A 26,176-nucleotide genomic window follows, 5' to 3' on the forward strand; every position below is an offset into this window, starting at 1 on the left:
GCAATGTTTCGGCCCGCGAATATTTGGCAACATTTTTGCAAGTGTCGTGGTGGCACTGGCTGCCTTTTGGCATGCATACTCTAGGTGATCTCTAAAACTCAATTCGGTGTCAATCATTACCCCCAGGTATTTAATAGCAGGCTTTGATACGACCGTATGTCCACCGACCTCCACTTTCAGAGTGTTATTTTTCCTGCGGTTCGTTATTAAGACCGCTTCCGTTTTCGCGTCCGCCAAAGTCAGCCCGGCCTCTTCTAGTCAGGACTTTACCGCTCTCACTGTTTCCGTTGCGTAAACCTCGACATCTTCTGGATGTTTTGCTGCAACAACCACAGCTAGATCATCAGCAAAGCCGACAATCGTAGTCCACCACGGCACAGCAGCCGCCAGAAATCAGTGCACCTTTTGCCAGGTTTACCACCATGTTAATTGCGTCTACCGTAGAGTGGGCGTGTCGGAAACCAAACTGGCGTTCCGACAAACCATTGCTTGCCAGGCTTCGGAAGCAACACCAACTTTTGCTTTTTCCACTGGGCAGGGAATATTCCTTCTTTTAGGCACGTCTCGAAGGTGTTGGCGAAAAAGTTGAGCCTAGTCTTCACTGCCAGTTTCAAAGCTCGATTGGGGATGCCATCCAAACCTGGGGCCTTGTTGCCACCGAACCTACCACATATTTCCCCCAGCTCCTCCACAGCTACAGGCGGTATTATACCGTCATTTAGCTGGGCAAAAATTTACCTTCCTCTATTTTCGTGGTGAGAGAACAGAGGGAACAATAGTTGGGTTGCCTACTGGGGAGAAATCGCCTTCTGGGCATAGTGGGATCGCGTGCTTCCATCACCCATTGGGTGATTTAGGTGGCTTTCTCTCCAGCCGTGCCACACAGGGACATGTCGGATTTGAGCACCGCGGAAAACGCGTCCCCCCTCGAAGGCTTTCGCTGACCAGCCGAGCATACCACCCGGCATTCTGCAAGAACTCTTTTTCAATCTCGATCCACCCTTGATTTCTATGCAGATTGCCTGGTGTCCGCTGTGAGTATAGTCCTCACTGACATGGCAAGCGACTCTACTGGCTAAAGTGGCACTCACGTATATCAGGTCCACAATAGACCCCAGGCCCCCCAGTGTAAGAAGACCCAGTCAGTACCAGGTCGAGCTCTACGAATGCTTCGAGGAGAACACGTCCCCTCACATTGGTTGTCCGGCTGCCCCATTCAAGAGCCCACGCATTGAAATCGCGTGCTATTATGGTCGGCCAACGTCCTCTTGCATCCAAAACAAGAGCGGGAAGCATCTTCTTATACTTGATGAGTGTAGCGCTGAGTGGAGCATAGAAGCTGTAGATATGGACGCCCTTCACCTTCGCTCTAATAAAGCCCTCCTCCGGGTGCTTCATTATCTCCTGGAAGGCTTGTTCTCCACAAGTCCATAGCGCTGCTGACCCAATCGCTACCGCCGTGGTTTCGATATGGTTCACTAATTATGGCCACAACCATGTTTTTCTAAAGTGAATGAAAAAAGTGGACGGAAGAAGGTAGTTAATAAAACGGCGAAGAAGAAAGCAAAAGTGCCAATTCCCCCAGTGGCAATTGTGATCTCCATGGGAGATTCGTCCCACGTGGAGATACCTAAATGATCTAAGAGGAAATGTCAGCAAGATTCGCAGGACTCAGAAGGGTGACCACATGTCAGAGCTGAAAAAATTCAGCTTGGAAAAAACTGAAGGCGTTCGAACTCAAGCTATGAACTTACTCAGGCCTAAAAACATGTGGTCAATATACAGTACAAGGATCTCGATGAAATGACATCCAAAGGAGAAATTCGCACTGCCCTGATGGACCAGTTTCAGTTGAAGGAACGTGCCGAGGAGTCTATTGTGAGTCTGTGAAAAGCGTATGACCATATTCAATTGGCCACATTGCTATTACCAGTGGAGCAACGCAGAAGTTATTGGCGGCCGGGAAAGTTCGAATCGGATGGTTGGTCTGCCGTGTGAGAGAACTGATTTCAGAAATTGGTGTAGGGAAGGCATCCACCAGCGTCCAATCGATGCAGGAGGTGGCGAGAAGTTCCTTCCGTCTTTTCTCTAGCCTTTGTGCCATTCACAAGCAGGGTCGTCGTTGTGATCGGTTTTCCTATTTGGCCCTATCAAATGCCTGATCTGGATTCAATTGCGAGGCTTTTAAATCCATATCCAGAATATCAAGCCACAGTTGTTACTGCCGGCCTTTGAGTCGCTAACCACCGACTTCGATTTTCCGACCAATCTTGGTGAGTGAGTTCTCGAAGATGCCTCTCTCGCAATTTTTTCACGATCGGTAAAACTCCATGCCGATCGCGGATGTCGTAATTTCGAATGTGATCAAAACGTGTCACCCCATTAGTCCAACGCAACTTCTTCCTCTCCATTACCGCAAAACGCCGTTCATTGTGTTTTATAGTCGGCCAACACTTAAAACCATAGAGAGCGACAGAATGCACGACATTGTGGTAAATTTTATATTTGAAAAGTTCGTCGATGCGTCGATCACAAAGAATACCAGTTGTGAAACGCCACTTCATCCAGCCTGCGTTAATGTGTGAAGCAATTTCATAACGCAGTTCTCCATTGGCTGACAGCATTGACCCGAGATATTTAAGTCGCTCAGTTCTGGGCAGATCACTGCCGCTGACAGTGATTGTGCCTGTTTCATGGGGATCGGTCTTTAAACACTCAGTTTTATTCAGATTTCAAAAACTCAGTTTTATTCAAATTCAATTTGAGACCGTATTACATGAGACGATCATTCCATTTTTGTACAAGTTGCTCGAGATCATTTTTGCTATTAGACGCAAGGAAAAATCATCTGCATAAAGCAGTGTATAGGGCACTGGACGTTGGATGTCCCGGGTGACGGTGTCCATAACAAGAACGCGTTCAAAAATCTTGATGGTATGGGAAAGTAACCGGATCAGACGGTAATTTGAACATTCTGCTACATTACCATTCTTTTCCCGTATTGGAATTGGGGTACTTCCTTGCCAGTCAGGTGTTCCTGAATAACGCGATTAAGAAATTCGCTAAGTCACTGTGAGAGGGGGAGGGGTCGTCCCAGCTTTTTGCTTCCCTAAACTCAGATGCGATATCGTCAGGTACTGCTGCTTTTCCCGATTTCATTCGTTCCCCCAGGAATTCTCCTAAAGCATATGCTTTCAGTGGGCCATACCGGTTCCCATGGTACCAGGTAACTTCCGGTGAGGCTTTCTGGCAAGAGCCTAAGATGAGTCCTTTACAGATTCGGGTCTAATCGCCCTCCTTTAATACGTGGGGATGGCGTTAGTTTCACTGACAGGTGAAACTGGTCCAAATGTGGACAATGGTTGTATAATAGAAGTGGAGAATGAACAAATTCTTCAGTTGAAATCATCATCTCTTTCTTTGCTTCTCGATTGGCATTCTTATAAATTTGTCAGTTGACGAGGGTTTTATCGTCGAGAAACTTGTGGCAGAGGCGTTTTTTCTCACAAACATGTATTTCGGTTTATGTACCGCTTGTCTGGCTTGGTGACCTCAAGGATTGCAGAGGTCGCTTTGTGGATAGTGTCTTTAATTTGGTTCCACATTCGTATTGGTGGTAATCGTGTAAGTGAGATCGTTTCTTCTTTCTTCTCACGAAATCGCCATCATTGATTGCGCGGTGGGCCAGTGCGTTCCCCACACTGTTTTATCGGTGGCTTCATTCGCAGGAAGGCAATCAACGGTCGATGTTAAGACATGATAGTCTCATAGGAAACGGCTTTGAAATCAGTGACAGTGGAAACATTTCAGGGTCATATGAGAATATAGTTGATTTGCGTTTTACTGTACCCGCTATAAAATGTAGGAAGATGAGACAATCGTTTGTTGAACCATACATTCATTAGTACCAGGTAGTGGGTGTCCGCAAAATCGATTATACACTCGCCACCCTCATTTCGCGCTCCAAACTCAGCAACGTGACACCTCTATACGTGCTGGATTGTACTTTTCGAGTTCACAGACTTGTTCGTTCTGCCAGGTTTCGTTTTTCCATCTGTGAAGTGATTTCTCCGCTTGTCGGAGTTCGTGATAAGTCTCCACCCATGCCCGCGTTCTTTGAGAATGCAACATTTCTCGGTATAAGGCATTCTTCCGTTTCGTTGCTAGCTTACATTCAACGTCGAACCAGCCATTCCGATTCTTCTTGCGGCTGGGGCCAAGTATTTTTGTGGCTATATCAATGATAATGTGAAGCTAATTTATTGATGCTTCATTTCCATTGCGGCATCCATTTCCACCTTAAAGCTGTTACGGAGGGCTTTGCGGTGGATGGCTTCAGTATGATTGTTAGAGGGGATTGCAGGCGGTGTCGTAATTCGAGCTCGAGCACTATGCCAACGAGATAGTAATCCAAGTTTATATTGGTCCCCTTATGTTTTCTGACATTCATCATGGCTGAGAAATGGCGGCATTTGATCAACACATAGTCAATTTGGTTAAAGGTAGTCTCATCTGGAGAGGTCCACTTATGTGTTTGGAGCGCTTTCCAAGCAAACCACGTACTTCCAACAACTATTTCATGCGATACTGCTAACTGAATAGTCCGCAGTCCGTTATCATTGGTATCCTTTTGAAAGCTACATCAGCCGACGTATCGCCTGAATACGAACTTTTTGCTGGGACGGAGTGGTTTATGTGTGCATTTCAGAACGGCGTGGTCACCACCCGAGCTTATAAAAAGCTCATCATGAAAGAACGGGTGGAGAACGACCAGTGCAGAATGTGTAGTTCGGAGTTAGAGACGTTGGACCATCTTATTTCTGGCTGCACTGTTATGTCACAAGTGCAATACATCACCAGGCATAATGCTGCATGTAAAGCTATCCATCAAAACCTTGCATACAAGCACGGGCTGATCACGTGGAGAAGAAGGTGAACTATGAGGCACTGGAAATCAAAGAAATTTGGCGTCTCGAGTGGGTGGTTGTAGTTCGGTCACGTTGCTCCCAGGGCAGAGGTGAGGCAGTGTCTGACGATTTGCCTCTGCCCTGATAAGAAACCGTAAAGCCGTCATCGCATAACATTTTTGTAAAGTTTGGGTGCTAAGCCCTAAAAAGGGGTCTGTGGACCAAAAAAAGAAGGAGTAAGTTGCCCCCATTTGATCCGGTCCGGTATTAAGTTGATGAGGACTTAGGACCCCACAATTCTTAAAAAAATGTATGGTACTTCAAAAGTCCATTGCAAAAGAACTATAAACATTTTAGGAGAAAACGTGACACTATATCCAGGACTAACTAAAAGATGATCAAGCTATAATAGGTGTAGATAGATTTATGAAATTAGGTACATCCCTTGACATTTGCAATAAAAAACTAACATGTTTTACTAAACCAAAATGCGCAACTTAAAGAGTAAATTTTACAAATTTTTAAACCTCGAGGAAATAAATAGAATAATGAGAAAAAATATCTCCAACACTAAATTTTCTAATGCCACTACGATTGAGGCAACAATTCATACAAAGGATAATGTACCAACCTGAACCAAACAATGTCCTTATCCAATCAGCTACAACGAATTTGTTAACAAAAAATAACCAAATTCCTAGAAAGCGGTAGCATAAGGCCAAGTAAATCACTTAAGTCATCCGTATGGATCGTACCTAAAAGGGAAGCAATGAAGATGGTAAACTCAAGCGACGAATAGTTATAGACTTTCAAATATCGAAAGTAGATATAAATCTTAATAATTATAATAATTATCGTTGGCGCAACAATCCAATTGGCTTTGAATAGTTAGAGCACTTCATTCAAGACCGTAACGGGACAGTACAGTACACTCTAGGAGGCAATGTGGTCAGCATTGCGCCCAGCTATAAATCTTACTATACAAAATCTGGGAAAAGCAAAAGTATTCTCGACACGAGATCTCGAATCAGGATTCCCTCAGACTAAAATGAGAGATGACGCATAATAAAAACCGCATTCTCTATAAATGGAGCGAAATACGAATTTGTAAGGATGTCATTTGGACTAAACATGCAGCTTCAATATTTCAAAAATTCGTTGACTAAGAAGCTTGTATACACCAATATTGATGATTTCCTAATATGCTCTTCCTCGGTCGAAGAACATATTAAACACATGAAGTTATCTGTCGAGAAGCCGGAATTCTTTGAATCAGAGATAGAATATCTAGGACATAGGATTCGTCATAATTAAATAACTGTGGATCCAATTAAAACTAAAACTATAGAAGATTACCCAATTCCGCAAGACCTCAATTCATTAAGAGGATATCTAGCATTAGCCTCCTACCATAAGAAATTTATTAAGGATTTTGTACAAATGGCGAAACCATTAATACTGTACTTACAAGGTGAAAACGCCCACGTCAGCAAAGAAACACTTAAAAAAAACTTAAGGAATAGGTAGAATACGACAAACGCTAGTAATATAGGATAGGAGCTGTATTAAGCCAAAGTCGTAAGCTTATAACGTTCATTTTAAGAACGCTAAATTAAACTGGACAAAATTACTTTACAAATAAGAAGGAATTATTAGCGATGGTATGGTCACCACAAATACGCCGAAATTTACTATATGGGATAGCAAAACCTCAGAGAAAAACCCCAACGCAGAGTTAAAACGATGGAAAATTCTAATAGAAGAATATGATGCAAAACTTGTATACAAACCGAGCTATCATAGTATTCGATGCTTTATTGCCACAAGAAATCAATAATTCTACCGATTACAAAGGGTGGTCAAAGGGTAGTATAGGTCCCGGGGCGAAACGTGGATTGGTACCCACGATGGAGCATAAAACCTGGGAAATGCCTGCTGAACCAACACAAACAGCTCTACTACCAAACCCTATCTCCACCTCCACGTGGTGACCGCTGGGAGCTCTTTCTTGACGAAAAGCTGCAGACGGAGAAGGATGAAGGCGAGTCTCCCGCGCCTGAAAACGGGACAAATTGTACCAACTGGTCCTCCAGGTTGGGGGTTGGGTAGGGCTGACAACCCTACACGGAAAACTTGTTACGAAGCCACAACAGGAGCCTCGGAAAGGACGGATTTTAAAACGACGGACCCGGTAACGAAAAAGGAACAACGATTTGCGCATTTTCTCATGGAAGGTGTGCTCCCTGTACAGAGATGAAGCTGATAAGCAGCTAGCCGATACCCTGTCCCAATATAGGGCTGATGTAACAGCGTTGCAAGAGATGCGATAGACAGGGACCGGTTTCCTGGAGAGGAGCCACTACACCATATATTATAGCGGTCATTCAGTAAACCATGTGCTCGGAGTAGGTTTCTTAGTCAGCCAAAAAATGAAACCTGCTGTTATCGGCTTTGAAATCATAAGCGAACGGCTATGCACTCTGCGCTTGCGAGGCAAGTTTAGAAATATAAGCCTCATAAACGTTCACGCCCCTACAGAGGAGACTGCAGAGTCGGAGAAGGATACCTTCTACGAGGCAGTAGAAAGAACCCTCGAAGCCTGTCCCAGATATGATATCAAAATCATACTTGGGGATTTTAACAGCCAAGTAGGGAAGGAGCCCGTATTCAGGCGATACGTTGGCTCCCATAGCTTACACGAAAAAACAAATGATAACGGACTGCGGACTATTCAATTAGCAGGGTCACACGAAATGGTTGTTGGAAGTACCTTGTTTGCGCGGAAAGTGGTCCACAAACATACGTGGGCCTCTCCAGACGGGACCACTTTCAACCAAATTGACCACGTGTTGATCGAACGCCGCCACCTCTCAGCCTTGATGAATGTCAGAACATATAGGGGGGCCAATATAGACTCGGATCACTATCTCGTTGGCATGGTGCTCCGAGCTCGAATAACAATACCACCCAGAATCTCCTCTGACAATCAGGTGAGAGTGAACACTGAGGCCATCCACAACACAACCCTCCGCGACACCTATAAGAGGGAAATGGATGCCGCAATAACCGCAGTCAACAGAGGACCTGGAGATGAAGCATCAACTAATGATCTTCACAACCACCTGAAGAACGTTATCATGGATACGGCCACAAATATACTTGGCCCCAGCCGCAAAAGGAGTCGGAACGGCTGGTTTGACGATGAATGTAAGCTAGCAACGGAACGGAAGAATGCCGTATACCGAGTAATGTTGCATTCTCAAAGAACGCGGGCACGCGCAGAGACTTATCACGAACTCCGTCGAGCGGAGAAGCGACTTCACAGACGGAAAAAGGAAGCCTGGGAGAACCAACAAGTCTGTGAACTAGAAAAGTACAGGGAGAAACCGCATCAGGCGCGCAAGTTTTACCAACAAGTCAGCAGGATGAAGCCTTATACACCTCGATTCTCATCCTGCCGAGACAAAGAGGGAAATCTGATTTCCGACAGAATGGGCATATTAGAGCGATGGGTTGAGTACTTTGATGAGCTACTGAACAACCAGAACATCGGCGAGTTGGAGGTCCCGCCAACTGAAGACGACGGACAAATACTGCCACTACCAAGTTTAGGAGAAACAGTCCGTGCAATTCATCGGCTAAAAAATCATAAGTCGCCAGGAACCGATGGAATTACAGCCGAATTGGTTAAATATGGAGGCGACCAGTTACACCAAGTGGTTCATCAACTTGTGCTCAAAGTATGGGACAGCGAATTAATGCCTGGCGACTGGCAACGAGGCATAATCTGTCTCATACATAAAAAGGGAGATATCACACAGTGCAGCAATTATAGAGGTATCACGTTGCTGAGTACCATCTATAAGATATTCTCCACTATCTTGCTAGGCCGGATAGCCCCATACGCCCAGAACATCACTGGCCCATACCAAAGAGGCTTCACTCCAGGCAAATCAGCAACAGATCAGATTTTCTCTCTGCGGCAAGCGATGGAAAAACTGTTGGAATATGGACAACAATTGCACCATCTGTTCATCGACTTTAAAGCCGCCTATGATAGCATAGCCAGGGTGGGACTGTGCACGGCCATGAGAGAATTCGGTATCCCGACAAAATTAATAAGACTGACTAGGCTGACCCTGACCAATGTGCGAGGCCAGATAAAAGCAGCAGGATCACTCTCAAGACCATTCGACATCAACAACGGTCTACGACAAGGGGATGCCCTATCATGCGTCCTCTTTAACCTGGCCCTCGAGAAAGTGATCCGTGATGCTGAGGTGAATGCAAGAGGTACGATCCTCTTCATGTCCACCCAACTACTGGCCTATGCTGACGAATCGACATCATGGGAAGAACCACCCGAGACGTGCAAACTGCCTTCATCCAGATCGAGCAGGCGGCGCGAGATCTTGGGCTGCACATCAATGAAGGCAAGACAAAATATATGGTGGCAACGTCAGCACCGAAGACGAATCAACCAACAACATCAAACCGCACTGGTCAAACACAAACACGAACAAGAATAAGGATAGGAGAATACAACTTTGAGACCGTTGACAATTTCTCCTATCTAGGGTCGAAAATCACAACCGATAACAGCTACGATTATGAAATCCGCACACGGTTGTTGTCAGCCAATAGAGCCTATTTTAGCTTACAAAGACTGTTCCGCTCGAAACGTCTCACCATAGGGTCAAAGCTCTAACTGTACAAGACTATGATGTTGCCAGTCCTCATGTATTCCTCGGAAACTTGGGTTCTTAGCAAGAAAAATTGCGAACTCTTGGCCGCGTTCGAGAGAAGAATCCTCCGAAGAATTTGTGGCCCCCTACATGAGGATGGACGATTCCGTAGCTTACACAATGACGAAATCTATGAGCGATACCATGACCGTCCGGTTGTGGATAAAATCCGGCTCAATAGGTTACGGTGGGCAGGTCACTTAATCCGTATGGCTGAAGATGATCCCACCCGGAAAGTTTATAAGGGCAATATCTATGGTAGGAAAAGAAGACGAGGCAGACCCTGCCTAAGATGGAGCGATGGCGTGGGTCAGGACGCCAGACAGCTTTTAGGGATATCGAATTGGTGGACCTCGGCGCAAAACCGGGATGTCTGGAGTTCCTTATTAAGGCAGGCCTGGACCGGATACCGGTTGTTGCGCCGTTGATGATGATAATGATGATAGAACTATCCCATTTGTACGTAACCCGTCATGTATCATATATGCATTTAGCAATTTAGTTGCAGTAAATTTACACGGCAGTGTCAACTTTGAGCTATTGTAACTTTATTACTAATAGTACGATTTTGATCAAACTTGAGGATAATATGCTTCATATTGTATTTTATACTACTTCCAACTCCGGGATAAACTTAAGGGAGATTTTACTCAATTTTCCCAAAAATATGGTAATATACTATTATAAACTTAATTTGAAAAGATATCGATATGGGTATAGAAGCAACTTCATGAATATTTGCAGGTTTTTCGGTTGGGTAGTTTCTGAGAATGAGGTCCGTTAAAGAAATCATCACTTTCCACCCCTCCCACTCCCCACCTTTCTAACAAATCTAACCGGCCTCAAAAAGTACTAATCACGACCTTTCATTTGATACCCCACATGACTATATTTGGTGAAAAAAAATTTTACACCCCCCTTTCACATGTATGGGAATCCCCCCTAAATCTCAACGTAGAAGGATATCACTCACTGCAGTTCCCATCTTCTCACCAAATTTCGTGTCCGTCGGTATAGCCGCTTCTGAGAAAAGTGCGTGTGACACACAGACAGACGGACAGACAGACATTGAACCGATTTTAATAAGGCTTTGTTTTGCAAACAAACTTAAAAACCAAGTAATAGTAAATGAAAGCAATCATACTACTACAACCTTTGAACATCCATTTACGGACTACACCGCATGGGAAATAGAATCAGTGGGCATACCATACATAATACAAGCCGGAATACCGGAAGCTCGTGCTTCGGGTGTAAAGGTTTTGTGTTCATCTTATGTAAGAAACTTCAACGCACATTTTTCTATCCGTATATAGCTACAAATCCAAAATATCCCTTCATCATTCATTCATTCTACAAGGTGTACGTACATGTTGCAGTCATAGATATAATCCTCACCCTAAACAAACATTTCCGAATACTGTACATATATATGCACGTATATAAATTTATCGTACCCATGGTTCCGATTTACTTCGTGCACAAAAGCATACATATGTACATATATAGTACGCATATTAAATACGACTAGTCTAATGTACAAATATACCTATCTGAATAAATATATCTTACCCGCAAACTTCATTAGCACGCATATACTATATACCTATATACACACATGTCTGGTTGGAGTAATTGATATTCATATACAAATGACTAAAAAATTAAGACAATAATTCTTTTCGACCCCATTCATAAGAACTCATTTCGTTATGGTATTAATAATAATAATCATTGGCACAACAATCCATATTGGATCAGGGCCTTGAAGTGTGTTAGAGCACTTCATTCAAGACCGTAACGGTACACCACAGTATACTGTGGGAGGCAATGTGGTCAGCATTGCGCTCGCCCGAGATTATTACCCTGATTCGAGTCAGGTACTCATTCACAGCTGAGTCGACTGGTATCCGACGGCAAATCACGATACAAATTCCACTGCCACCAGTGAGATTTGAACCGCGACCTTCCGTACGACAGCCTTGTGCTCTAACCACTCAGCTACCCGGACACGGATACGTTATGGTATTGATGAACTTATATGTGATGATGACGTCATACAGGTTGTAGAATGCACGAAATTCACAAAAAATGGCAAAGTTTCACCTCCTATAACTTTGTTAATAGTAATTGAATTTTTTTCAAACCTGGCCTGTGCATTATGTTATTTCTTACACTCACCCCAAATTTTGTACTTCTGGGATGAACATAAGGGCTTGGCAGGGTTTGGCAGGTCAATTTCTAAAATGTGGAAATATACTATTATTAACTTTATTTGTGTGAATAACGGAACCGGATGTATTTTGAGGCCTAGATTTCGTAGAGATGCACCACTGTGATTTTTTTCAGATTTTTCGGTTGCGTAGGTTCTGAGAACGAGACCTTTTACACTTTTTGTGGGTCATATTTTGAGCCCTCACTTTTCTATGTTTCACCCAATATTAAATATGGATACAGTTTGAAAAAGTACAAATTGCGCCCTTTAATTTGATACCCCACATGGCCACATTTTAAGAAAAAAAAATGTTGCGCGCCCCATTCACACGTACAGGGAGCCCTTGAACTTAGCACAAAATGGCGCCATTCACTGCATCTAAACGGAATAGCAGATCCAACACTCTTACTAATTTTCATGACAATCGGTCAAGCCGTTTTCGAATAAATCGGGTGTGACAGACAGACAGACCGACAGATAGACAGACACCGTCTCGATTCTAATAAGGTTTTGTTTCACACAAAACGTTAAAAACAGTTGAAAGCAATTCTAAACCCAAACAAGTCGGGAAACCGGAAGCTTGACGCTTCGGGTATAAAAGATTTTGTGTTTCCCTATGTGAGGAGCATAACGTAGTTCTCCATTGGCTTATAGCATTGAGATATTGAAATCGCTCAGTTCTGGGCAGGTTACTGCCATTGCCAGAACTGAGCGCTTTAAATACCTCGAAGGACAGGTTACTGCCATTGTCAGAACTCAGCGATTTAAATATCTCGAGTCAATACTATCAGCCAATGGAGAACTGCGTAATGAAATTACTTCACGCATTAATGCAACCTGGATGAAGTGGCATTCCCCAACTGGTGTTCTTTGTGATCGACGTATCAGTGCACGTCCCAAATCTAAAATGTACTGCAATGTCGTCCGTCTGCCGCTCTCTATAGTTCTGAGTATTGGCCGACTACAAAGGTCAATGAACGGCGTCTTGCGGTAATGGGGACGAAGATGTTGCATTGCACTGGTGGCGTCATACGTTTTGATTACGTCTGAAATGAGAATATCCGCGATCGAACGGATTTGCACCGATCGTGGAAAAACTGCAAGAGAGGCGTTTTCGATGGTGTGGTCACGTAATTCACACTAACGAGAATTCAACAACCAGTATTGGTCAGAACATCGAAAGCAATGGTAAGCAACCAAAAAGCCGATCAAAACAATGGTGGCTTGATATGCTGGATGGGGATTTAAAGGTCTCAAGATTACATCCTGATCAGGCATTTGATAAAATAAAATGACGAAACCGATCACCACAGGCCGACCCCACTTGTGAACTGATGGCTGAACGAAAAGAAAAAGATGTGATGAGCGACGAGTGCACGACAGCTCCGTGTCACATAGCTAAAAATTCCATTGCCCTCTATTTTCTAGAAAGCGATTTAAATCAATCATTTGATGGAAAGCCCTGTGTTGATAATGGTCAACCTTGTACGCTCCACACTTTGAGTTTAATATTATTAGCAAATGCCAACAATTTAACCAACATCAAATATAAACAAGTCGGGAAACCGGAAGCTGGGCGCTTCAGGTATGAAAGGTTTTGTTTGTTTCTTGTGAGAGTATATTTGAGTGTACAACTATCCCATTTGTACGTAGCCCGTTAAGAATATGCACTAAGCATGTCAGATTTAATGCTTTGGGTTGTAAATTAACACGGTAAGGCAACTTTGAGCTACTGTAAGTTTGTTACTAATAGTTTCATTTTGATCAAACTTGGGGATAATATGCTTCATATTATATTTTACACTACTACCAACTTTTGTAACTCTGACATAACTCAACGGGGGTTTTACTCAATTTTCCCAAAAATATGGTAATATACCTTTATTAACTTAATTTGAACAGATATCTATATGGAGAGTATTTTAAGGCCTGGCCGGCTTCATGATTTTTTTCAGATTTTTCGGTTGAGTAGTTAAAGAAATCATCATTTTGCACCCCTCCCACTCCCCGCCTCTTTAACAAATCTCGAAACTAAGACCGGCTTCGAAAAGTACTAATCGAGACCTTTCATTTGATACCCCACATGACTATATTTGGTGAAAAAAAATTGTATCCCCCCCTTTTACATGTATGGGGATCCCCCTAAATCTCATCGTAGGAGGATATTACTCACTGCATGTCTGGGGGTCCACAGTTCCCACCTTCTCACCAAATTTCGTGTCAATCGGTATAGCCGTTTCTGAGAAAAGTACCTGTGGCAGACAGACAGACAGACATTGAACGATTTTAATAAAAAAGGGCTAGGGAGAATTAGATTCTTCTTGAATGGAATTTTCATATTTCACTCGAATTTCAATTATTCTCGTTAATTATGACGTCAGCATCTTATTTGTATGACTTAGGATGCTGTTAATTAGCACGAAATTGATAAGTTTGAACTTCTATAACTTTGACACTAATAGTTGGATTTTCATGGAACTTGGCATGTACACCTAGGATGAACTTTAAGGGGAGTTTTTTAGTCAATTGCTAAAAGTTGATAATATACTATTAGTAAATTTATTTGAGCAGATACCGGAATGGGACATCTCTCGAAAATTAGATTTCACATAGGGCTGCAGATAAATAGATTCTTCATAAATACGACTTAAATATTTCACGCGAATGTCAATTATTCCGGGTAATTATGACGTCAGCATCTGATTCGCATGGCTTTGGAAGCAGTAAATTCGCGCGAAATTGCTAAGTTTGAACTGCTATAACTTCGGCGTTAACAGCCAGATTTCCACGAAATTTAGCAAATATATACAGAATATTGTCCTCTATGCTGGTGCAAAATTTGGAAGTCCTAGGATGAATTTAAGGGGGGTTTTTGAGTAAATTTCTAAAAAGTAGTAATATACTACTAGTAAGTTTATTTGAGCAGATATCGGAATGGGACATACTTTGAAGCATAGATTTCATCTAGGCGCAGTACCCTGATTTTTTTCGGATTTTTAGGTTGGGTAGTTTCCGAAAATGAGTCCTGTCTCACTTCAAGTGCGTACATTTTGACTCTTTACTCACGCACTTTGCAATCTGTGCCGAAACTAATGTCAGTTTCGGTAAGTACAAATCATTTGATACACTACGCAACTATGGGGGGTATGGGGTATGTATGGGGAGCCTTCCTTTAAACTCAACGTAAATTTATGCCACTTGTATGCGTGGGATTTCATAGCTCCCATCTGTCCACCAAATTTCGTTCGGATCGGTTTAGCCGTTTTGGAGAAAAATACGTGTGACAGACAGACACACAGACATTGAATCGATTTTAATAAGGTTTTGTTTTACACAAAACCTTAATAAGAGAACAGCAATTCAAGCATCCCTATAAATATTAATCAAATTATTAAATACTATTTTCGTAAGAAATATAACACACAAAGAGAAACAGGTGTTCCTAACCCAAAAAATTGATAATAGAGCGCATGGTAACCCCAATAATAACCTAAAGGAAATATTGGAAAAAAAACAGATAATCGAACACAACAACACATAGGTTTTTTGAAATATTGCTATCTGCATCACTTACCGAACAAACTGCAGCAAATATTCAGGACCTTTTTCCTAAAAACAACAAACCTAAGAACGGATAATGAAACTATACTCATAGGAGCAATAACGCAAAGCCATCTGAAACGATTTAATATATCGCATCGTACTGTACCTATAAACCATTCAGTAACTAATTTGAACATTGAGCAACTTCATTCCACATTGATAAATATAGTATAACTACAAAAAAATAGTAATAATACAATAACGTCATTCATTCCGCAGCTAATACGTAAAAATTCATTTTAATTAATAAATGTTCAAAAAAACTAAAAGTTACGAAAACAAACTAAGAACAAATCAAATCTTTCAGCCAAACTCACAGTTCTTCGCTAGGGATAACACAACGAAGAAAGCATAGAAAAGATATAAAAAGTAAATAGTAAAGGAAAACCGTGCAGACATAATAATAATAACATTATATAATAATCGTTGGCGCAGCAATCCATATTGGATCAGGGTCTTGAAGTGTGTTAGCACTTCATTCAAGACCGTAACGGTACACTACACCGTGTGGTCAGGTCAGCATTGCGCTCGGCCAAGATTATTACCCTGATTTGACTCAGGTACTCATTCACAGCTGAGTCGACTGGTATCCGACGTCAAATCACGATACAAATCCCACTGCCACCAGTGAGATTTGAACCACGCCCTTCCGTACGACAGCCTTGCGCTCTAACCACTCAACTATCCGGACAATAATAACATTAGTAGAAAATACGGATAACCCTGAATCCATTGACGTTAATACAATTAGTAGAAAAATACTAATGAATACCATGGCAACAGAAGAGTAATCGATTTTCTCGGAATAATAATAAAAGTCATACCAGGAAACCCCGATAATAACGACTTTGTTGAAATGAAACTGAAATTGAATAAATTAATCAGTAACAACGAAAAACAAAGAATGATAACCATTGACTTTGACCAACATTTAGGCAAACTCCTAAAATTCAGTATGCACTATTTTTTCTTATTCAACGAAATTCTTCCTTTCGGCCATAATCAGATCGGAAGAAATTAAGAACATAATACAATGTGAAACGATTGAAATACCTATGATTAACGTCTTAGAATATTGGGAAATCTTTGCAATCAAGCTAAATGATAATATAATTTTTGTATACAATTATCATGTTATAACGCCAAAAAATAGAACATTGTTATAAAATACCCGTAGTATATAAATACGGAAAATACAATATAAATGAATGCATAGCCTTGATAAACAACAAATATGTACTACTGAGAAATTGTGAAACTCTCCAAACAAAAATATTTGTAAAATTACGAATAACGACAAACGATAAATGTACCATAGCACTTATAAGTATAAATAGCACATTGCAATCTGATACAATAAAACACTCTTTCCTTTTTCAGAATAAATCCAGGAACCAATATAATCGACGGAATAAATTTTGTAGACAACATAACATATGTAGGAACATACCTAATAGCCTTTAAAAACGAAACGATAATCAACAACGGAAAGTATGTAAACTATGAAAATGCAGTAAAGGAAATCTTGCACGATTTTGAAGTTAAATACGTTGAAATGTTAAACATCCTAGAATCCAGAATGGAACAAAAATTTACAAACATTCAATTTTTAAACAAGTTCATATTATATTTCTCAGATGACATAATCCAGTAATTAATCTACTTAGCTTTGGGGCACTGTACTTGCCATTTCACTACTAATCTTCATAATTTTAAGGAATTGCAAACCATATAACGAAAACAAACAGAATAAATTTACCAGAGAAGGAAACGGACTTTACATGAGAATTCCACAAGAAAGAATGCTCCTATTCTCGAATTCAATTAAGAAAATTGAGGACACTTTTAAACGGTGGTGAGAGTTAAGGACTGATAAAGAACCACAAATAAAAATTTCAATATGTGGCATACGGACCAGATCCAAGACTGTATCCATCGTGCTGACCATAAATGACTAACCAAGATAAAAAGAATAAACAGGAAATTCAGTTAAGGACTCATAAAGGACCACAAAGTAAAATATCAACATATGACATACGGACCACACCTAAGATCGCACACATCATACTGACTATAAATGACCAACCGAGATAAAAAAAATCCGAAAGCAAAACAAGTCGGGAAACCGGAAGCTTCATGTACGAAAAGTTTTGTGTATTTCTTAGTACGTAGCACCTAATATATGCATATACAGGGTGCGGCAGCATAACTTCCTTTTTTCAAAACTCAATAAAAACTATTGTATGCATCGGAAAATATTTATTTATTTTTTATAATGTAGGTACATGTCTAAAGTTTTTATTTACATTGTTTTGAAGATGAAATATGTTAGGTGACGTCCCCCATTCTCCATACATTGCGTAAACCGATTTCTGGCGTTTGTCATGACTCTTGTTAGCATAGCAAGTGTTATTTTGGCAATTTCTTCTTGGATGTTGGTCTTCAAATCTTGTAGGCTTCTTAGACGGTTCACATAAACACGGGATTTCAAAAAACCCCATAGAAAAAAATCACAAGGGAACAGATCGGGAGAGCGTGCCGGCCATTCCAAATCGCCTCTAATTAAGATAAGGCGCTTTGGAGAATTGAAGTCACGTTCTGAAAGTTCCTGCACTATCGCCATCTTATAGGAATGAAAATGAAGATCATCACGAAGAATTCTTCTCACAGAACGATCGGATAGGCCAAGGGCAGATGCGTGTTTGCGCGCAGAACACCGTGGCGATCGCAACATTAAGGATCTGACTGCTTCAATGTTCTCAGGTGATCTAACCGGCCGAGGGACTCCAGTTTTTCCTTTTGTCGCACTTGCAGTTTGTCTGAATGTAGTGACCCATCTAACAATTGATTTGCGGTCTGGGACGGGAGCTAACGGGGCTAAATTAAAGCGATTCCCAAATGCAAGCTGTGTTGCAATAACCGAACATCCGCTTGAAAAGTAAACCTCAACGGAAAAGGCACGCTCCTCGCTATTCCAACGCATGATGGCGACTGAACCATGTCGGGACAAAACTTTACAGTATCGCCTCTTGAACGAGACCACTAGCGCTCCGCTATGACATCAACTAACTGAGTGGCGCGCATTTTAAAAAAGGAAGTTATGCTGCCGCACCCTGTATTATGTGAGATTATCCCCTTTCGGGTGATAGTGACATTCATAGTCTTGAATTTGCACAGAAGCAACAACTTTGATGTATTATAACTTTGTTAGTAATGGTGCGATTTCCACCAAACTTGGTAAGATCATGCTCTATATTATAGCCTATATCACTGCATTTCGTCGTGCTAGGATAAATCTAACGGGGGGGGGGGGGTTTGCAGCCAATTACTAAAAATTACAATAATATACTATTATTAATTTTATTTAAACCACTATATAGTAGCAGCTTCCTGATTTTTTTCAGTTTTGGATAGTTGGGTAGTTTCTGAGAATGGCCCCCTTAAAGAAATGATCATTTTCCGCACCTGCACCTTTCTAAAAAATGTTAAAACTAAGACCGGCTTTGAAAACTTTTAATTTGATTAAAAAAAATGTACACCATCCTTTTGCAGGTATGAGGACACCGCCCCTCCCCTTTAAAATCGACGTAAAAGGATGTAATTCACTGTATGCGTGAACGTTGACAGTTTCCACATTTCTACCAAATTTGGTGTTAATCTCTGTAACCGTCTCAGAGAAAAATCCGTGTGATGAACAGGCAGACAGTAAACCGATTTGAATAAGGTTTTGTTTTACACAAAACCTTAAAAATAAGAAAACAATATAAGATAAGCATGCCAGTTACGTAGGAATAAGATAAACGGAGAGTTTAATATACTGCATACGAAACGTACGCGAGTATTGTTACTTGAGTTCTGTCATCTGACGTAATTCTGCTAGACAATTTTAATTTTAGGCAGTAATATTGTAACAGGATCCAAATAAAAAATCTACCCTAATAACCAAAGTATTTTTTAATGATTTGTCATAAGTGTAAAGATTTAATTTGGGCTAACGATTATTATTATTATTAATTACCGTTAACAGGCATCATATATTCAAAACTTACCGTTATTCGTAAATTAGTAACGAAAAGTAGAAAATAACTGAACAACTCTCTCTTCTCGGGAATGATTTTAATGGGTAAAAATTCCAGGCAACGGCGTATCCAAGCCAAAGCCTTTTTAAAATAACCATCTCCTTCAAAAAAAGAAAAATTTGAATAAGGTTGCATTTCCTACAAAACATTAAAAACAGCCAAATTTGTTCCGTAAGACTAAATTAATTCTCTATGGTAAATGAAATAATGTAATCTCATGATTATGTCCTCCGAGGATGGGAGATGTAAAAGGCATGCAATTTCTTTATCATTTGCGTTTATTGTGAATAATAATAATAGTAAATTGTTGCTCTCGTAACTAAGTTATGGTGGCATAATATTATAGATTTCAATGTCATTTCCTGTTTTACAGGGAAACATTTAAAGCAGTATTATGTGTAAATAATAAACATTCCTGTTTTACAGTGAAACTCCCGCCAGTTATTATTTTCTTTACATTTCCAACCAGAAGGATAAACAGCTTATATACTTTTACTACATACTCGCAACTGCTTCCAGATCATGCCACTGACGGAACAAAATTACGCAGCCGATCAAGACGAGCCGACCCGACTGCTGAGTGGGACAAAGGCTGAAGAAGAAGAAGACATACTCACTTAATTGAAACGCAGAATTACATACTTATACAGCACTCTGTAGTTCCTCCGCCTTTGTATTTTAATTGTGATTTTTACCGATGTGTCATAAATGTATGTTTTGCACAGTTTTTTGGTGAAAATTATATCCAAATTCTACGAAAAAAGCTTTAACTAATTCATCGTAATATGATAAATATATTCTATAATCGATCTCATGTGTTTTTCAAAAAGGTCATATTGAAAAGGGCCGTTGATGTTCTCCTGACTAGAAGGTGTACCCCGCTCAAGTAGACTTAATTTATACAGTCGCTTAAACGAAGGTGCTGACGTTTCCTCCCAACTCTGAAAAAAATATTAACAAAATATATAAATTTTAACAATGCATTTTTCGGTAACTGAAGCAAAATAATACTGTAGTGACTTTGCGGGTTATCCGCCCAACAGGCTGAGAGTATTACTGCAGAAGGCACCCGCCATGCCACTATCAAAGACTTGAATTTCCCGGATGCTATCGACCAATAGGTGTTTCGAGCCATAAGCAGGTTGAAGAACTGGAAGCCTTTGGTAGGAATCGGATACAGAATTTCTGTTACAAAAAGTTCCCCAGTATCCATTACGGCAAAGTTTTTGATAACGTACCGCATAACTGTCTAATCGATGCCCTATGTTTGTGTGGTACTGAACCCCTTTTGTGGTTTTTGAATGATGCCGGAGGGCATGGTTCTGCAATTATATATGGCCTATGTGCTAAGTGCGAACTGGTACACTTGACGTATTTAGATAGCATCAAGTTGTATGCTGTAACTGTAGAATCTAGACCAATGGCGAATGCAACCCATTCGCGAAAGTACCACGAACCACATGCCGAACATAGCGTTGGTAATATGTATATCTAAGTTATGAGCGAAACACCTAGGAATTTTGCAAACAACACATGATCGAATTGGTGATTTGAAAGATGCTCTGCTGTCCGAATCCCTGCGGCATGTGAACGTGGTACTCAAATCGCATCTGAAATAGCCTTTGTTTCGTATCTTGTCTCAGTTCACTACCGAATCGGCTAGGCCGCAGATATAATGGCACTATTCCTCTTGTAATTGAAATAATGAGAATTTTCCGTTGTTTCTACGGTGGAACTTCTCCCTCGACGATTACCTACCTTGCCGTGCTGAGGGAGCTCAGTAAGGAAGATCCTCCAGGAAACGAGAGGTGACACCTGAAGCCAAGCGGTAATCAAAACCCCAAGCCAAGGTGAGACTACCGTGCCCAGGGCTGAATGGTCACGGGGGTTAAGATGTGACCCTAAACGGTGAACTCTGGGTACCAGACGACCCCCAGTTTCAACAAATGTTGTCTCGGTATAGTATGATTTTGATCAAACTTGGGGATAATATGCGTCATGTTATATTTTATACTACTAACAACTTTTATTATATAACTCTGAGATATGCTTAAGGGGAGTATTACTCAATTTTTCCAAAAATATGGTAATGTACTATTATTAACTTAATTTGAACAGATATTGATATGGAGAGTATTTTGAGGCCTGGGCACCATATAGAGGCAGCTTCATAATTTTTTTCAGATTTTTCGGTTGAGTAGTTTCTGAGAATGGGTCCGTTAAAGAAATCATCACTTTCCGCCCCTTCCACTCTCCGCCTTTCTAATAAATCCTAAATTTAAGACTGGCTTCGAAAGGTACTAACAGAGCTTTTATTTGATACCCCACATGACTATATTCGGTGAAAAACATTTTTACACCCCTCTTTTACATGTATGGGGACCCCCGCTAAATCCCAACGTTCCACACAGTTCCCACCTTCTGACCAAATTTCGTACCAATCGGTATATCCGTTTCTGAGAAAAGTGCTTTTGACAGACAGACTTGGGGGTGATGATAGACGGAACACTCAATTTTAAGCAGCACATAGAGCATGCTTGCAAAAAAGCATCCACCACGAGTATGGCTCTCGCAAAGATGATGCCGAATGTGCTCATAGCCAGAGTGATGAGTTCTATCATGCTGGATGCAGTCCCCTCAGTCGGGGAAACGCGCTGCAGGTTTTAGGCAATGCATATAAACTGAGTATGGTTTACAAAAGAACTTCCTTAAGGGTGTGTTCTCCCTTCAGAACCGTCTCAGACGATGCGGCGTTCGTCATCTCGGGAATGATGCCGATTGACATCCTGGCAACCGAAGTAATGAACATTCATAACAGTAGATCTATCTCTCCCTTATCGCAGGTAAAAAAAGCCGAAAGAGAGAGATCCATAAGCAGATGGCAACGGCGATGGGACCACTCAGAAAAGGGTCGTTGGACGCACAGGTTGATCCCTTCCATCAGGAAGTGGCTGGGGAGAAAGCATGGGGAGATCAATTATAATCTCACCCAGTTTCTCACCGGCCATGAAGGATACCGTCAATACCTGTACAGGTTTAAATTGGACACCTCACCTTATTGTTCAAACTGCGATGGGGTTCCAGAGGACCCAGCGCACGTATTCTTTCAGTGTCCTAGGTTCGTGGAAGAAAGGAGGAACCTAGAGGAAACTCTAGGTGAAGTGCTATTACCGGAAAATTTTGTCCGGAGAATGGTAGCTCGTCAGGAAGACTGGGATGCGATCAATTCCGGACACAGTATGTGACGGCTTGAATGCAACTCTGCATGAAATCCATAGTTGGTGCCTCCGCAATGGACTCACAGTGAACGCTAGGAAGGGTGGACTAGTTATGTTCACTAGGAACGTCAGATGAGAACGTCAGATGGGGCAGCTATACGCTACCACCTTAGCAGACCAGGGGACTTTCGAATACACTGGATGTGTAATCCATAATAAAGCTCATTGTTAACAGCAGGAGGCTGCTAACGCAGATTCACAGGCTTGGTTGCCTAAGTATTACTGAAGCAATGAGTACTAAGCCGACTGCGGCACAGAAGCTATCCTAAATTTACCCCAACATTCACTTGGAGGTGAAACGGAAAGCAGCCAATGACGCATATAGATTCGATAAAATTGGTGCGTGGAAAGGTGGCCAATCACACGGTCATGCATCTATCTGGAAATTCCTTGACAAACATCCGGTAGCCCTGATGCCGGCCGATCATATGGTTTCCAGATTCGTCTTTGAAAAACATACAGAATGGTCGATAAATGGCCATGAGTCTTTTCAGATTACAGACTTAATAATCATCACCGACGGGTCAGCTATGGAGGGCGAATCGGGCGCAGGGGTTTTCTCGGGGAATCCGATTATGGATCTGGCCCGGCCCCTCGGAAAAATAGGGTCCATATTTCAGGCGAAGATATATGCCTTTTCATTGGCAGCAGAAGAATGTCCGCGACAAAAATGGTGGGGTCGCACCATTTGAATCTGTTCCGACAGTCAGGCAGCATTATCAGCACTAAACAGCAACGACATATCAAGCCAGTTGGTGTGGAGTTGTCATCAGGTGCTGCTGAAACTTGGCTGACTGAACGAAACATTTCTGATGTTGGTGCCGGGGCACTCAAACATCACTGGTAATGAGGAAGCTGACAGACTGGCTTCCCGAGGGTCTTGATTCACAAGGGTGGGGCCAAAGCTAGCTTTTGGAATCCGGCCATCTACTGTCGAGTCTGCTATAAAGGGTGAAATTGCAAGAATTCACGCAGCCGAGCAGAGAAATTTGCACTCTTATGACTTGCGGTTTCGTCCGCGCAAAGCAACTCATCAGATGCTGCCTCACTTCTGCCCTGGAAGCACCGTGACCGAAGTAATCAGAAGGTGGTATTTACTCCCTTTTATTAATTGAAAAACATGTCATGTGTATGAATTATAACGAACACAAATCCGCCTTGTAAAATTTTTAGGCCCAAGGCGGCCGAGACTAAACTAAACTCGCCGGCATGCGAAAATCAATGTGAAAGAACCTGAGGTCGCCAGAGCGGCATTTTTGTTGTCCCTTAAGAAGTGGGACATGGAAACCCTTGTAGGGCTTTTAACGGGACATTGCTCCTTAAACTATCATATGGAGAAGATTGGGGTGGTGGTTTCGGCTATGTGCATCCAATGTGAGGAGGAGGAAAAGACGGCCTTGGTAAGGTTTTCTTCAATGAAGAATCTGCACACTCTTTCCCTCTGGATAATGCTCTCAGATTCGCTAACGCCTGCGAATGCCGTAGGCGGGAAACCATTGAATAGGCAATTTACGAGGGTAATACAATGGGCCTAACAATGGACTGAATACTCGGAGCTGCGGCTCCTCCCATTAAACTTAACCAAACGGTGGAATGGTAGTGTCCGGATGGCTCAAGTGGTTAACCACAAGGCTGTCGTACGGAAGGTCGCGGTTCAAATCTCACTGGCGGCAGTGGAACTTGTTTCGTGATTTGACGTCAGATACCAGTCCACTCAGTTGTGAATAAGTACCTGAGACAAATCGGGGTAATAATGTTGGGCGAGCGTAATGCTGACAATGCCTCCCACAGTGTACTGGGGTGTACCGTTACGGTCTTGAATGAAGTGCTCTAACACACTTCAAGGCCCTGATCCAATGTGGATTGTTGGGCCAACGATTATTATTATAAACGGTGGAACTTATACGAATATATGTATGTTTCGCATCCAGTCCTGGCTCTATTATCTCGCCCGTAAAGTAAATCTTGCTCAAGACAACAGCTAAGGTATTCATGCTGCCACGCAATCAATGACGCCAATTTGAACAAGACCACGAGCATTTCTTGGAAATTGTCCATTTCTTTTATACATATTCAAAAACAAATCACATAAATTTATTGGGAGATCATCAATAACTTACCCAACTTTATTGTATATCGAACGATAAGTCATAGGTAACCCCATCCTTGAACTCACTTGACTATCCAGTTATATCAGTCAAATAAATGCACATGCAAACAATAGCAATTGTGATGTTCCCAGCGGCACACGATAAAGGGATCATGTACGCAAATCTAATGTTCGGAGGGCATGATAATTTACTAAAAGTTTAACAGATAAGTTTGCTTGCAAGTTAATAGATGATTGTATCTTTTAAAATTGTTTACAATGCCATTTGATCGTGCTTCATTAAAATACTATCCTGTCGCTTTTTTTCATTTTTAAGGTTGTGTGTAAAACAAAATTTAATAAAATCGATTCACTGTCTGTCTGTCTGTTTACCTGTCACGCCCACATTTCCCCAAAACGGCGAAACCGGTCCGAACGAAATTTGATGAGCATATGGGACCTATGAAATCCCACGCGTACAGTAAGTGGTTTTATGTCCAGTTTAAAGAGGACAGGCAAAGAAGGGATGTAAACAGTTTTTCACCGAATATAGTCGTATGGGGTATCAAATGAAAAGTCTCGATTAGTACTTTCCGAAAGTGATATTAGTTTTGGCGTGAATTGTAAAGTGCGCAAGTAAGGAATCAAAATGTGCACACTTAAAGTGAGACTGGACTCATCTTCCGAAGCTACCCAACACAAAATCCTAAAGAAAATCAGGATGGTGGGCTTATAAGAAATCTAGGCCTCAAAATGTCCCATTGCGATATCTGATCCAATTAAGTTGTTAATAGTATATTACCAACTATTTTAAATTTACTGAAAGACCCCCTTAACTTCATCCTAGGAGTACTGAATTTTGCACCAATGTAGAGCACACTACCGCGAAATTTTATGAAAATCCGGCTATGAGTGTCAAAGTTATAGCAGTTCAAACTTATCAATTTTATGCGAATTTACTGCATCTTAAACCATGCAGATAAGAATGAAATATTAAAATTCCATTCATGAAAAATCTACTTCTCGCCAGCCCTTTTGAAGGTGTTTTGTAAAACGAAACCTTATTAAAATCGTTTCAATGTCTGCCTGTCTGTCTGTTATACGCACTTTTCTCAGAAATGCCCACACCGGTTGACACAAAATTTGGTGGAAACTCAGATGCAGATACATGCAAAAGGGGATGAGAATTTGTTCACCGAATATAGTCATGCTGAGTATGAAACGGGTCCTTCATACGGCGTCCAGGCCTAAAAATACACT

The 26,176-nt window shown here is 41.5% G+C and overlaps 2 protein-coding genes across 2 annotated transcripts in view; one reads left to right on the forward strand and one right to left on the reverse strand.

Annotated features, from left to right (window-relative positions):
- LOC119646374 (BMP-binding endothelial regulator protein) overlaps positions 1 to 16,870 on the forward strand; it is a 442,299-nt gene extending 425,429 nt beyond the window's left edge. Inside the window, exon 8 of the mRNA XM_038046813.1 lies at positions 16,851 to 16,870. Within this exon, the coding sequence (XP_037902741.1) occupies positions 16,851 to 16,855 (5 nt within the window). The 3' untranslated portion in view covers positions 16,856 to 16,870. The remainder of the gene's footprint in view (positions 1 to 16,850) is intronic.
- A 2,945-nt stretch (positions 16,871 to 19,815) lies between these two features.
- The window catches only part of LOC119661202, a 264,775-nt gene continuing 258,414 nt past the window's right edge, over positions 19,816 to 26,176 (reverse strand). The window contains exon 4 of the mRNA XM_038070423.1: positions 19,816 to 20,490. Within this exon, the coding sequence (XP_037926351.1) occupies positions 20,320 to 20,490 (171 nt within the window). The 3' untranslated portion in view covers positions 19,816 to 20,319. The remainder of the gene's footprint in view (positions 20,491 to 26,176) is intronic.

This window comes from Hermetia illucens, chromosome 1, assembly GCF_905115235.1.
Source record: "Hermetia illucens chromosome 1, iHerIll2.2.curated.20191125, whole genome shotgun sequence".
Lineage (NCBI taxonomy): Eukaryota > Metazoa > Arthropoda > Insecta > Diptera > Stratiomyidae > Hermetia > Hermetia illucens.